We start from the raw sequence: 14,049 nt of genomic DNA, 5'->3' as shown, positions 1-14,049 counted from the left end.
GTCATTGCCCTCATAATCTCATTTAATGGTTTGAATACTTTGAATAGGTACTTGGTAATGGTATTATGTGATCATAGAATCTCTGAATTTGTGTAACCGTAGGATTGTAACAATAGGTAGTGCATGAAGTAATGTATTATTTCGAGTGTAGTGTATTGGAATCTCGTAAACGCAAAGTTTATTCTGAGCAGATACTAAAGTCAAATAATGACACGAGGACTGGCACTACAGCAAGACAGTTTTAAAAGTTGCACAATCCTGTATTGAGTACAAATATTTGTGTATCTATTGTAATTTATATAAAAAGGTTACCAAGGTATAAAGTTCTGTCATATAATGTACGACTAACCAATCAACTAGACTGGATTCGATCGATAACATCGCTCAAAAACGGGTGTGAAAAAAGATGCAACGGGTGATTTCAAGACAAAACTTTAATGAGATTTCAACTTTTTATTACATAGGTAGTTAGTTAAAAATAAGCTCTGAACGGTTGATTATAATTTATTAAAAACATTAGGATTTGTTCGCAACAGACAATTATGTATAGGTAATCGAGAAATTTGTAATGTATTAATAATGTCTCGATTTATCTATTCACTCTATTTACGGTTTCGTTTCACTTCTACTATCTGACAAATAATATATTATTTAAAAATGTATAGTAGGTAGATAGAAGCAGTGTTCATTTTTAATTTGACAAATACTAAACCGAAGAACATTGCTAATGTAAATGGATGATGCTTAGCATAACAACAGACTCCATCTACTTCAAGGTTACAGCATTAAGATATTCGCGCGCTCGCGTTTAGGATCGTTATTGTCCACATTGCCCTGCGCGGTTGTTAAATCTTACTGTACGTGAGACATTGCCCGATTATGTAAAAATGTCACGATTTATGTATTACTAGAACAATATTCAAATGGAAGTATAATTTACTGTATGACTACACTGATGACAATGTGCTGTACAGTACAGTGTAGGTACTCATGCTTCACGCCCTATAGGCACTCTCAACCATATCTTATCTGAATACATATTTCTAGTTAGTGTCTTTGTTCTACGCGCGAAGGACTTATTGAAACCATAATATTATGGAGCTCAATGTTAATATATTTTTAAGGATAAAACAACACTTCCCATGATTAGTACAAAATAAAATTAAATATATTGTTAGTTTTTTACATAGGTAAAATTTATTTAAAAGTACAGAACATATGAAGGACTACACACTGAATTGAGATAAAATACTTAGTACTGACTTTGAAAATGATGTAAGCCACTTTTAGTATTCACAATATGAACTTATTGCATCAATTAATGATTATTTGGCAGACCAAAAGAGATTTTCCAACAGTGCATAATAGGTCATTAAACCTTACTTTATTATTTAAGTGAATTTGGAATAGAAGCTGTAAGAAAATCTGCAATTAGACCAGCCACTACACCTTATATACCGAAACATTATGGCTAAGAGACTTTAATATGTGATGTTCCAGCATACAAGTTCAGCTGCATGCAGGCAACAAGGGGCCAGCATACACCCAAATATTATTATAATTATTTTAAGTAATATTTCATAGATAGTAATTTTAATATATTTTGTACAATAAAATACAATTAAGTACAACTTGTAGCAAAGATATTAAAGAGAGTAATATTTATCTCAAGTGTAAAAGCTGCAATAACGTGTGTGTACGCACAAGGCATATTTACACAGCACACACGCACGGCAACAACACACCATGTGCTGCACACTATAGTACATAATTAATTTTATTACTTAATAGAATATAAAGACACGCCCAAGCTGAGAACTTCTCCACTTATTATACAGATTTCAATGCATGATTAGCCAATGAACATGCCTGTACTCCACTAGCAGATTGCTATTAAATAATACATTGATCTTCGCTTAATATCACAGCTAATTATGCTTTGAAAATTATAGACATGTCTAATTTTCACTAATGTAGATAACAAGGTAGAGTATAAGTAGACAATCTGAATTAATTTACATTACAATATCATGTCTTTTCATATGAAAAATTTAAAATTACATTACCAAAAATTAAACAGTGCAGCGCATTATAAATAAATGTGCATACCTTAATATTTAATTGACTAAATAAATTTGTTGCCTGCAGATCTGACATATTTTATTTAAATATCGAGACGTAATATCTTAAGAGAAATTTTAACTTCAACTATTGAAAAAAAGTTAAATCCAAATTTAAAAATATTTTGTATCTATAATGACAATTCCCTTCAAATCCACCTAGTTATTATGAATGTGAAATATCATTCCAAAAGCTGAGTCTCCTTCACACATATTTCACTACCACTATAATTGTGGATCAAAATGTAAGGATCGAAGAGAAGTAGAAGCTAGCACTTCACGAATGTGCGTTGCTGTTTACATGCGGCTTCTTTTCCTGTGCATCAGGTGTACGTTGGCCATCACGTCTGGGTGGCATACGCTCATTGATAGCATCCAGCCCTTTGGCTTCAGCGAACGATGTTATCTTGTGGTTTGGAGAGAAGCCCTGCAGAGCATTCTTGAGAGAAGTTTTACCACCAGAAAGTGCACCCAATGGTAAGGCACCAGTGGGAGTGAGCCCTTTCAACTGCAAAACAGATTCACTTTCCTCACGAAGCACAGAGAACACATGAGCCATTTTGCCAATAGCACGAATCTTGTTACGGATGACTTCTTTTCTGAGATTGGCTTCCTCCAGTGCATCATCTCCCTCAGACATCAGCTCATCATCAGAACAAATATTCAAAACATTGACCAGCATTTCTGTCACCTTTTCACCAACAAATGGAAGAGACCAGGTAAAGACATCCATGAAGTTGGGCAACCAATATGGGTGTGGAGAGCAGTTGAACTGTCTGATATTCATAACATTGTTCTCATACTTCAGAACAGCAGCTTTATTATTATAAACATCCAAGTAGTTAGGTGCAGAGAAAATAGTAATAAGACTGGGGAATCCAGTGGTCTGGCTCTTACGATACATCCGGTAACCAGCATCTTGAGCTTCATGAGCGCGTATGATAGATAGTAAATTGTTTCTTTGTAGGAAATCACAACAAGCTGCATAGCTGTAGAAATATGAACAACCTCTGACTGAGTTGTGCGAGAAATGTTCTGCATTTTTTTCATTGCCAAAGTCTTCCAATGGGTCAGACCAGAGCAGGTCACACATAGCTCCAAATGCAGGTGGTTCTTTGAATCTATCTAGTTTACGAATATCATCTAAGCTGTTGATCTCAGGGGATAGACCACCGTGCACACATAGGAATTGCTGGTTCATGAGGGCAGCAAGAGGTAAGCAGTCAAAGGCGTCCATACATGCATCATACACTTTCTCAGAATATTTGATTTTGCATTCTTGTTTGAAAGTGAAATACTCTGTCAAATGTCGGCATTCGTGATTACCGCGTAATAGGAATAACGTCTTCGGGTAACACAATTTCAAAGCCCAGAGGTAAAGAACACATTCTATACTGAAATAACCTCGGTCGACATAATCACCTAAGAATAAATACTTGGTACAAGAGGGAGAGCCTCCCACCTCGAACAGTTTCATCAAATCATAAAATTGGCCATGGACGTCTCCGCACACAGTCACCGGTGAATCGATCTCAATCATAGTTTTTTCTGATCGTAATAAGGTGGCACCATCTTGGATGATTCGTAAAGCTGCATTTTCCTCGATCCGACCTTCTAAGATAAAATGTTGCTTCAACACTTCAGGTAGTGGCTTTCCACTTTTTTCATCGAATACTTCCGATACAGTGAGCTTGCGACTGGGAGGGAAAGCAACACTTTGGATCATACGCTGCGTAGTCGACACTTTATCATTGCTCCCGGACATATTTGTCACATAAAAAACACTAGGTCTAATCCATACACGCCACTATTTTCAAAATGGCAGAATAGATATAATACTAAAACAGAATCCCGATTTCACGACAGAGAAACTACTGCGCACTGGAAAACAATGCGCAGACATCTGGCGAGTGGTCAATAAAATAAACAGGGATATCGAGCGCGTTTTATTACTTTTGAAAATATCATTAAATAGTAACACTGGTAATTTAAGGAACAGTTGCCAGTATGTATGTTCTTTAAATAAACCATACAGGAGTATGATGTTTGTGCAAATAATTAAAGTTCTGAAAATCTTATTAGAAACAATTTAAATAACTAATGATTTATTTTTAATTTAAGTCGATAATTACGATATGGGAAATTAAAAATAACTCAATAATTTTACAAGCAAATGCTTATACAAAATATTACTAAATTGCAAATCCACGGCTTTCTAAATAAATAAATTTGAAGAATTAGAATTTGTGTCTATAAAATATTGGAATCTTATTGGTGCAAACAGATAGAAAAAACATATTTGAATTATACTGTGCTGATTAGATGCGTTAGATGTGCAGGTTCACTGTAGCGTTTTTTTGTGCCTTCATAATTTTCTAACTGATCTCCAACAGTGCATACTATTGCATACCTAGCCTTATCTTGTAACTAATGATGTTTGGGTGTCACAAATTTGAATTTAAATATAAAGTAGATATTGTTACAATGTTTATAATATTAATATATTTGTATTACAAATTTCCAAAAATTAATACAAATATTTTTTCTGCAATGTGAACAAAAGAAGGAGTCACTTAAAAGCTACTGTCAGCTTCTGTAAAGTTATAATATTATAATGTATAAGCCTTAAAATAATTTAGCCATATTTCAAGTCTTTAGAGTTTTTTGGCTACGCCCAAATTTCTCTAGTAGGTGTTGCCATAAGATAAAACAAAATTATATTTGGAAAATAAAATTAAGGATTCCCATAAAAGGTCCACAAGGTAACAGTAAATTATAATTAACTCGTAAGACCATAAAAAATTGACTGTAAATTCTTTGCAAAAATGTAGAACAATATTTCAGTCAGAAGTTACCTCATTGCATGCGAATTGTATACATTTGTTTGATCTGTTGAAATAAAAAGAAGGTATGATTTTCGATGATGGCTTAATTTGAATTGTTATCCTTATTACGTCTACCTGTTAGCGCTTCTTGCTCCGGAGGTCTAAAGGTTTATCAGTAAGCAGTAAGAATTTTTATTTCGAGCGATGATACAAACCCAAATCCTTAAAAAACTTATCATTCATTCATCACGATTTTATATTAGTTAAGCGTTGGGTATTGACCAGCGAAATCCACCTATGATGAGATAAGTATCTACAATAAGGTGTAGGCAGATTTATTACTTGTTTATTCTTTAACATCCACAGAATTTCGGGACATCGCCGCACCGCTAGACGCTTGTATGAATTCTACCAGCGATCTATAAACCAAAATCCATTTTTTCAACGACAAGTATTCTTCCGCGTATTGCCCAAATTTACCTCATTAAATTTTAAGGGTTTTGAGAATGTCTACAATTGAAAGTCTAATGAAAACCGAATATCGTATTCATTATCGTTGTTAATAATAATTCCTAGAAAGTTCAGGAGAAGGGCTTGTGTTGCTCTTTATTATTCTTTTCTAAGGCTTCCACGAGTAGTCTTGTGGTCTGAGTAGTAGTGGGCACCAGATACACCAGTGCACACAGTGGAGTCTATAGTTGCGCTACGCAGGCAATAAGTTCTTATTATAAGACACCAATCTTGGAATGTTGTAAGAGCGTTGCATAGCCAAAAATATTTGTATTTTACCTTCAAACTTATTTACTTAGCCTTTCCCAAGGCCTGGTCAATTTGAATTCGTTAATACCATTTTTGCCTACTATTGCCAGGATACTCACTATTAATTTGTCACTGGCTCTCTGCTGTTTGTTTTTGAGAGTCGTTCTAGGAACAATCTCTTTTAGACGTTCGTTGAACCAAGACCTAACGATCTCGACTCTAGCCCAGAGTCGAGAGCAGATCCGACAGAGACCGGAGCTTTGCATTACTCATCTACTATTCATTTACCGTATTTGTTCTGCGTATACTAAACTAGCTGTTGCCCGCGACTTCGTCCCCGTGGGTAGAAGATATAAGTTATGATTCATGTATACCTGCCCGGTTTTTTTTTCACATTTTCCATTGTATCTTAGCTCCTATTAGTCGCAGCGTGATGGTTTATAGCCTAAAGCCTTCCTCGATGAATGGTCTATTCAACACAAAAATAATTTTTCGATTTGGACCAGTAGTTCCTGAGATTAGTGCGTTCAAACAAACAAACTCTTCAGCTTTATATATTAGTATAGAGTATAGATAGAACTCTTTAAGTGCGAGTAGGACTCGCAACACACACACAAAAACAAATTTACAAAAAATATTGGTCAGAAGGTTGCTTAACCTTATGTTTATTTTCATTATTTCTTATCGCCGCATCATAAATATATCATTTGGGATTTTTAACTACCCATCTATCACGATTCCTGAAACTCAGTCTAGACAGCAGGGCCTCAATAATAGGCTTCCGTTCTTACCAATCCCAACCCGATTCAAATGGTATTAGGAAAAATAACGTTAAATAACTTTTGCACGCTACAATCAGTGTAAAAATAAGTTTGCCTTATTAAACTGTCACCGGATATCCCGCGTTATAGTGATTAACACTGGCACGTCCTGATTTGTATGTTGTCATACCCTATTTTTAATTAATTATGGACGTGACATGAGCTTTCGTAAGCAAGTCAAGAGTATCAAATATCAATGAAAGTTTTCAAAACTTTCAGTACCTGACCAACATGAAAGTTCAACTCCTACCTTTGTGAATGGCACTTTAACAATAAAATTGTACTCGTAGAATAGACCTACAAATTGATGTCGATTCTGATAATGTGGGTCAGCCACTAGACTCGCACTATAGTTAGTTATCGGGCTGCTGCCCAAACAACAGCTAGATACATACCTACCAACATTATTTTTATCACAGTAGCGACTATTTATACATTTTATTTCAGGGATACAATATGCATGTACCTTACAATTGTTTAGTATTATAAGAGACCGAAATCTATTTTTATCACTAAACTGGGCTTCTATGTTATTTGACTGTAATTAGAAGTGTTCTATAATTAGCCACTAAGTAAGTGTTGCAGTTAGCCAGGAATTCTCACCTAGCAGCATTCTTAGATGGTTTCCATGGATGCCTTTAGATTATACAACAAGATGGAAGAAAGTGTATAGCTGCGTTTTATGCTTAGCTTCTTTGTTTTAAAACCATTTTATCTTATCCTATTGTATCATAAGCAACAAGAATATAAAAAGTTGTTTAAGCAACAATATCTCACAACAGAATTATTTATAACCGTATTATTACTTTATTCACAGCTTCATTAGTCTTTGGGACACGAACGTCGTCTCAATAAAGAATAGATTATGTAGCCAACAGAGTTAGTACAAATTTAACATAGTGTATGCGCCCTATGGTGTTACTCGCAGTTCATCAGACACACCATTTATTGAGCACCCTATTGTCCCCACTTAGACATATTTTTTAGGATAACTACTATTCTACATCTCTCCAAATTACCGCTATCACAAATTGTCAGCTAGGATTGAAGAAGTAAAGTAGTGATATAAAAAGCATCAGAAATACACTAATATTTTCGCAATTTGCTATACAAGAGTAAATCTTTAATCGATACGAAAAAAAAACACCTAAAATAAATAGGATAAATATTGAATGTTATTATTTATATTACCCCTTTTAGCTTGGGAAGACCTTTTACAGGAAAACTAACATTGCTCGGACATGTCCACAGGCGTATCCCATATATTTGAGAAGAACGCTAAATTTGTGCATGTTGCTAAATATTTGAAAATGGCCAGGCTGAAACCTAGTCTTCTTTGTTGTGACTGCATAAATTTGTATTTGTATCTGCGTTTTTTATAAATTAATATAGTAAAACTATTCAACAAATTAAATTTGCTAAGTAACATCAGCATCGGCAGTTTCACACATCACGATAGGTGCTCAATTGTTTTCATTATTTCTATAATATCCTATAGGTTATTATTAAATTAATGAATACCCACATATATACAATATATTATTCACCCCATTTTAAATTATAAGAAAGGGTCATTACAAAGAACTATTGACCTATTCTTCAAAAAACAGTTGTATAAGGTATTACTTCCAATATAAGTTCATACTTTCTACCAAAAATATAATTAAATTACTTGTTTCATGGTAGATAGAACGAAAGAACCCGTGATTATTTTTAAAGTAAAATTTTTTTGTACAAATATTCAACTTTTTACGATAACGCGTGTGATTTCTTTTATTGGGCTAATACTTACTAAAGTTTAAAACTTCTACTTAATAAAAATAAATTAATGGGTGTAGGCTAATATGAAGAAGATAAATATTTACATCGGAAAATATTATTATTTTTATTTCAGTTTGTGGACACTTGCAAAATTAACTCTTGAGTGCAGTTCACACATTAAATAATTATATTACAATATTCTCAGATATGGATGTCGCTATATATTAAGGTTAGAGTTTGAGAGATTTAGTGAAGAAATAAACCTTACTGACATTTAACAATATATTATCATTCTTTTTTACTGTACCGCAACAACTTTGAAAAAACGTGTTTGCATGAGTTAAATCATTTACTTAACATAATATATTATCATAAAAATAACTTAAACATGAGGAAACATACAATAAAAACTGTATTTCTAGAAATATTTGCATACAACAGTTTTTAAGTTAATTAAACTAAGACTCTTCAAGGTTCTCATGTCGTCAGTTCACAGTCACAGAGGAATCAACAGTTTTGTACTTTGGTTTGCTGTGAGTAAATGGTAAATACCGGTACTTGATCATATGCTGTGGAAAAAAAAGACAATTAGTTCATTGTAAATATTTCATGATATTTTACGGACCGAAACTGTTTACGTAGATATATATTTCTTTCACAAATTTATGCTACAAAAAATAAAAAGATATATTTTCAGTGGCGATGAAGCAAGTTTGATCGCGGTCATGCAAACGATTAGGAATCGATGAGTAATGGGAATGACTTCAAGAAAGTAGTCTACTATGATGTATGTGTAAGTAAGGCTGAACGAAACATAAGTTACTTGTTTTTCTAAGGCTTCACATTGAACCGTTTTCATTGTTTTAGTTACAATTTACTTTGGTAAGTTGTAATAATTAGTTAATAATAATTCATAGAAATCAATAAAAAAAGAGCTTAATAGCGACGTTAATAAACTTCTGCCACCTAATGAGATTATCAGAATATTGAAAAACATAAAATTTGGTTATTGGTGCATTCAAAAAAATATTTACTGGTGGTTGGTTAGTTAAATATATTATATCAGTCGGCTCTATGTCGTTGCAATCCTGTCTTTAATTCTTTTAACATCACATATTACTGTTATCGACGGAAGTTCGCGCGATACTTGCCTGAAGTTACTGTATATACTTGTTTATAAATTAGTTAAACTGGTAGTAATTAAACTACCAGTTTAAATTAAAAAAATTTACAGAAAGGATTCAGATGACACAGAGCAGACAAAAAAAAGGGATTAAACTTACAAGTAATAAAAAATTAATGAAAGGGTTTACCTTGATTTGTCTCTTCATGGTAATACAGAATAGTGTTATAAAATACATGACTAAAATTGGCCAAAATACTGGAATATTGAAAGCATCAATAAATGTACAGCAAAAAGCTACCAATGTGCTTTTGGTAACAGAGAGCCAAAATTTAAATTCTGGCAATCTTCGAATAAATGGTCTAAATTCCTCAGTAGCTCTGGTTGGCAATGCAGGACCGTTGTCATCATCACCTAGAATTATTGCCAAATAATTAATTACTGTTATGTTGGTACTTGAGTATGTAAGCATTTTTAAGATAAATTGGATAAACTCGCATATTAATGTGTACAGAATTTATAATTTTGGTTAAATATAACTTACATTATATTCAGTTCAAGGCTGTTCAAATTTCTTTAAATATGATATAGTTAATGTAGTTGCAAATGGAAAAGATCATACAGGTTATAGCTATAAAAATAGAAATAAATTACCATCAAAGTCCATAGCAGGATCAATCTTCGGAGTTAGGAATGCAATAAACAAGTTCAAATGATAAATACCCAGAGCGTAAGTGACAATATACCACCCCTGGAAAAATAAAAAATGAAACATTATTATAACATATTTAATTTATCAATAACTTATATTGTCAAAACCACAAATCTCAAGTATGGTTCTCTTCCACATATTTTTGTTTTTGGAATTCTTTAATTTAGTCCCCAGTGAAGGCAGCATAGTCATCTAATGTTTATGTGACCGCAGCCATCAGTTGGCACAAACAATTTTTAACTCTATAATCAATGTGGTAGAACACTTATTAATGGGACCTTGATCGTATCATGTCCATTAAAAATCTCATTCTGACTGTGTAATAATTTATCAGTCCCTAAGTGGTCAATTTATAATCACTTTGTCATTATTTTGTAATACAACATGTAATGAGCACGGGTAGAGGTTTCAGTAGTTGGCTGTATGGTGTTTTGCTGATACCATATTAAATTAAACAATACATTTATTAGGTTCCTCGTTTATGACTTTTGACAATCATACTGTTCACTTATCAGTAATGGTTAGTAAATGTTGTAATGCTGTGGTAAGATAAGATAAATAAAACTCACTTGTTTTGTGAATATTCTAAGCATAAACAATAGTAGCAGTACAAAACTTCCAACCCATCGAAATTTGGTGTGAGGTGTCCATTTATCTAAGGTGCCTTGGTAAACCTGTTGATGAATGAATAACATTACTTTTATTTCTGTTCAAGTATTTCATAACTATTGTCAATCTACAAATACAATCATATTCAGAAAATAATTTAAACAATCAAGATTGGTACGGTAGACATTTTTCATCAACTGATAAGACATGTCTGATTTCTGTAAGTCATCAGAAATTTAGTTTTCTGATGGCTCTGATAAATTATTAACAAGTTTCTAATCAGGAAGCTATGTTCATGATTTTTTTCCATAACTTTAGGAGTACTACTACTTATTAACATGATTATCAATGTGTGAAGATTTGAATTAGTTTATTAAATATAACCCGCATGATTAGTAAGAGACATTAAAAACATGACTAAATAAATGCTATCTAATGATATTTCTAATTCGCGGCATGAAGACATGACACCTCATAAAAAGATAGGTGTATGTAAGTGTACTGTCATCTATTCAAATAGCATGGGAATTGAAAAATTAACCCCAAAGTAGTAATTACCTGAGAAATCCGTGTCCAACCTTGTGAAATAATACCTCTTCTTGAAGTTTCAGTAACTAAATCATTTCCGTCCATCATTTTATTTTTCGTTAGGTGTCTTGTATCATTAACTGTAACTAATACTCGATGTACATTACTGTTACATTAAATTAAATTAAAGGTTGATGGTATTTACACTAAACGATAATTTACAAGTTGTATTTACATCTAAAACTTGTATTTTAGCCGTAAGTTTAGCTTTTTTCTTTAAAAACTTAGAAAAGACTAGTTGGAACCTAGTTTTTTCTCTGTGGCAGATTAGGTTAAGGACGCGACATGTAAATTGATTTAAAATCGATTGTAAAAAACTAACAATTTATTTTCGGATGGGTTCATATCTTATATTTTTAATCCTATAAAACATGAAAAACGGTATTCATTTGGATTAAATTCGAATAAAGTTTATCACTTTCATATTATAAGAATGCTTTTTTTCATGAAACTCATTGTCCATGATTGGAAACAATGAAAAGTTTTAAACAATAAAGATTTTGATCACATTTCTTATTTAAATGAATATGATGTAACAATTTTTTTCACGGAAAGGATTACTATTGCAACATTTTTAAATCGATTCAAATTGCTAAATTTTTTTCTAGCACACCACTATGGTTAAAGACGTTGACGTCGACAGAATGAGTAGCAAAAAATGTTGCCATTTTTAATTAACTGAAGAGAGTGCTTATGTTGCGATAATTTAAAATCATGAATGTATAAACGGCACGCCATACAAGACATAGATTGAATGAAAATATGGCAACGGACTAAGGGAGGAATTAATGAAAAACCTCGTAACTAAGTACTCTTTTTCAATATGCGGTTGACAAAAAAGTCAGCATTATCATTGAAAACTGGTTTAAGCCTTCGCCCCATCCACTAACTACTTAGGTTTTGCCTTTAATTGCCTAATATTGTCATCATGACTTTATTTCCACACAGAAATAATCTGGACTCCTGAAAACACAGTTTCTAAAAAGCCCTATTGAGGGTTGGTAGGTAATGCATGAACTTTGCCAGGTATTTGTTGAATCTTATGGCGATATCGATATGGAATTGCTGTCTGTCGCAACCCAGCGTAGGGTACGCCACTATTTTGGCGATATGTGCCCTCTTTGGGGTGTGGCTAACGAGGCGTCTCAGCGTCCTCACTTTCCGCCTCACACGACAAAGCTTTTTCGGGAGGTACCTACGTGAACAGGATTAGGCGATAGGGTTTCCGGGTATCACCATTGTGCGGATCGCTCGGAGGACACGGTGGAGGTCTTCCCTGCATGGGCGAAGCACCGCCGCCGCGCCATGATCTCTCGCATCTGGCCCTGGTATGATTATGGTCCGGTCCGAGAGGCAGTGGGAAGTGGTCGCCTCCTCTTGCAATGCAGTCATGCTGGCAAAGGAGACGGCTAAACACGCGAGGCAAAGGGCCTCGCGACGCACCGTGGTAGCCCCTCCCCCCAGGAGTCGGAAGCTTCGTGATGACTCCCGGCCATCGCAGCCACTGGTTTGCGGGCGTTGAGTGATGGGTAGCTCACCGCCCAGTTAGGACCAGGAACATGATGACGCGTTCGTGTTGCACCCGCGCCTTTAGAGATGTCAGCAAGAACTGATCCTATCAGCCCCTATATGTTTGTCAGGAAGGGTTAGCGAGGCCCTGGTACACAAAGAGCGAAGGACATGGGTGGATTTTAGTGAGTAGAAGTCTGACACTCCTCTCCGCTCAACCAAGGGGAACACTTCCAAATGGAGTGGAGTCATTGATTATCCGGAAACAGGTTTTTATTGAGTAAGATTTATTACAAACAATTTGAAATAATTATGCTGAGCATAATCCATAAGCTGCGTCATTTGTTTCTGACTATGGGTCTTTTCTTATACGAGTCGAGCCTAACCAGATTCTGTCATATACCTACTTCAGAGCAAAACATTAAGGAATTTTATTTTATACACTGAGGTAGGTTTGAGCGCTTTAGTGTGTATTTGTCCGCCTGAGGTTGGTAAAAGAAAATTTTGTTCACTACTAAGTAATAAGCGTGTAACTGCGAGTTCTGGTAAGGAAGTCACAATTTTTTTATTTGGTTACCATTCCTATTGTTTCAGATGTGCTGCGGTAACATGCAGACTGAGACAGCAGAAGCATAACGATACATAACTATATAACGCCTCGATGTGTTTAAGTTCTAAGGTGCGAAAATGTAGTCTTGCAGCTGAATAGCTTTCCATTAGTATATTAAGATCGAATGTATTTAGCTTTAGGATATCTACGTTTATTTTTAATCGATGGTAGGATAGGTAGGGTAGGGATAAAGAACTTAACATATAAAACGGGATTACTTGCTGTTTAAGAAATTTAATGGAATCATTTTTCTAATTACAATTTATACATTGTTATATTTTACATTTTTTAAACATAACTTTATCTAAATTATGTAGTTCTAATGAGACTACTAAATAAATAACATGAAATAAAAAAAATATGCCTTAAGTAGTCTCTACGTCTACAACTATTATTGCGAGTGTTTATTTACAATTACGTTACTATATCATAAGGTATTGGACATACAATAAAACATAATATTTTATCTTAAAATATTATCATCGCTTTGAATATAAAGAAAATTTTGGTCCAGCTAAATCCTATCATACTAAACACAACTCCTAGAGAAATGGGTAGATATTGCTATTAGTTTTATAGTTCGAAATTTACAATGCAATAAAGTTAATAAAT

At 33.9% G+C, this 14,049-nt stretch overlaps 2 protein-coding genes across 2 annotated transcripts; both read right to left on the bottom strand.

Annotated features, from left to right (window-relative positions):
• Positions 1-416: 416 nt before the first annotated feature.
• LOC113506972 (serine/threonine-protein phosphatase 2B catalytic subunit 3-like) lies at positions 417-4,126 on the bottom strand. The gene has a single exon (XM_026889821.1). It carries the CDS (start codon positions 3,883-3,885, stop codon positions 2,398-2,400), a length of 1,488 nt encoding a protein of 495 aa, XP_026745622.1. The 5' UTR covers positions 3,886-4,126; the 3' UTR covers positions 417-2,397.
• Positions 4,127-8,554: 4,428 nt separating this feature from the next.
• On the bottom strand, positions 8,555-11,574 carry LOC113506971 (protein RER1). The gene is made up of 5 exons (XM_026889819.1): positions 11,289-11,574; positions 10,691-10,795; positions 10,064-10,160; positions 9,600-9,823; positions 8,555-8,855 (listed from the first exon to the last, which is right to left on the bottom strand). Exons 1-5 carry the CDS (start codon positions 11,364-11,366, stop codon positions 8,772-8,774), a joined length of 588 nt encoding a protein of 195 aa, XP_026745620.1. The 5' UTR covers positions 11,367-11,574; the 3' UTR covers positions 8,555-8,771.
• Positions 11,575-14,049: the final 2,475 nt, after the last annotated feature.

This window comes from Trichoplusia ni, unplaced genomic scaffold (assembly GCF_003590095.1).
Source record: "Trichoplusia ni isolate ovarian cell line Hi5 unplaced genomic scaffold, tn1 tig00000182, whole genome shotgun sequence".
Taxonomy (NCBI): Eukaryota; Metazoa; Arthropoda; class Insecta; order Lepidoptera; family Noctuidae; genus Trichoplusia; species Trichoplusia ni.
The sequence above is the reverse complement of the archived record's forward strand: the minus strand, read 5'-3'. Positions and strand labels throughout refer to the sequence as shown.

Excerpts from the sequence above, each read along its gene's own strand:
- LOC113506972 (XM_026889821.1), bottom strand. The coding sequence starts at position 3,885 with ATGTCCGGGAGCAATGATAAAGTGTCGACTACGCAGCGTATGATCCAA.
- LOC113506971 (XM_026889819.1), bottom strand. The coding sequence starts at position 11,366 with ATGATGGACGGAAATGATTTAGTTACTGAAACTTCAAGAAGAGGTATT. Across the intron at positions 10,161-10,690 it reads TTAGAATATTCACAAAACAA|GGGTGGTATATTGTCACTTA; the intron begins GTGAGTTTTATT and ends TTATTTTTCCAG. Across the intron at positions 9,824-10,063 it reads TCCTGCTATGGACTTTGATG|GTGATGATGACAACGGTCCT; the intron begins GTAATTTATTTC and ends CAATAATTCTAG.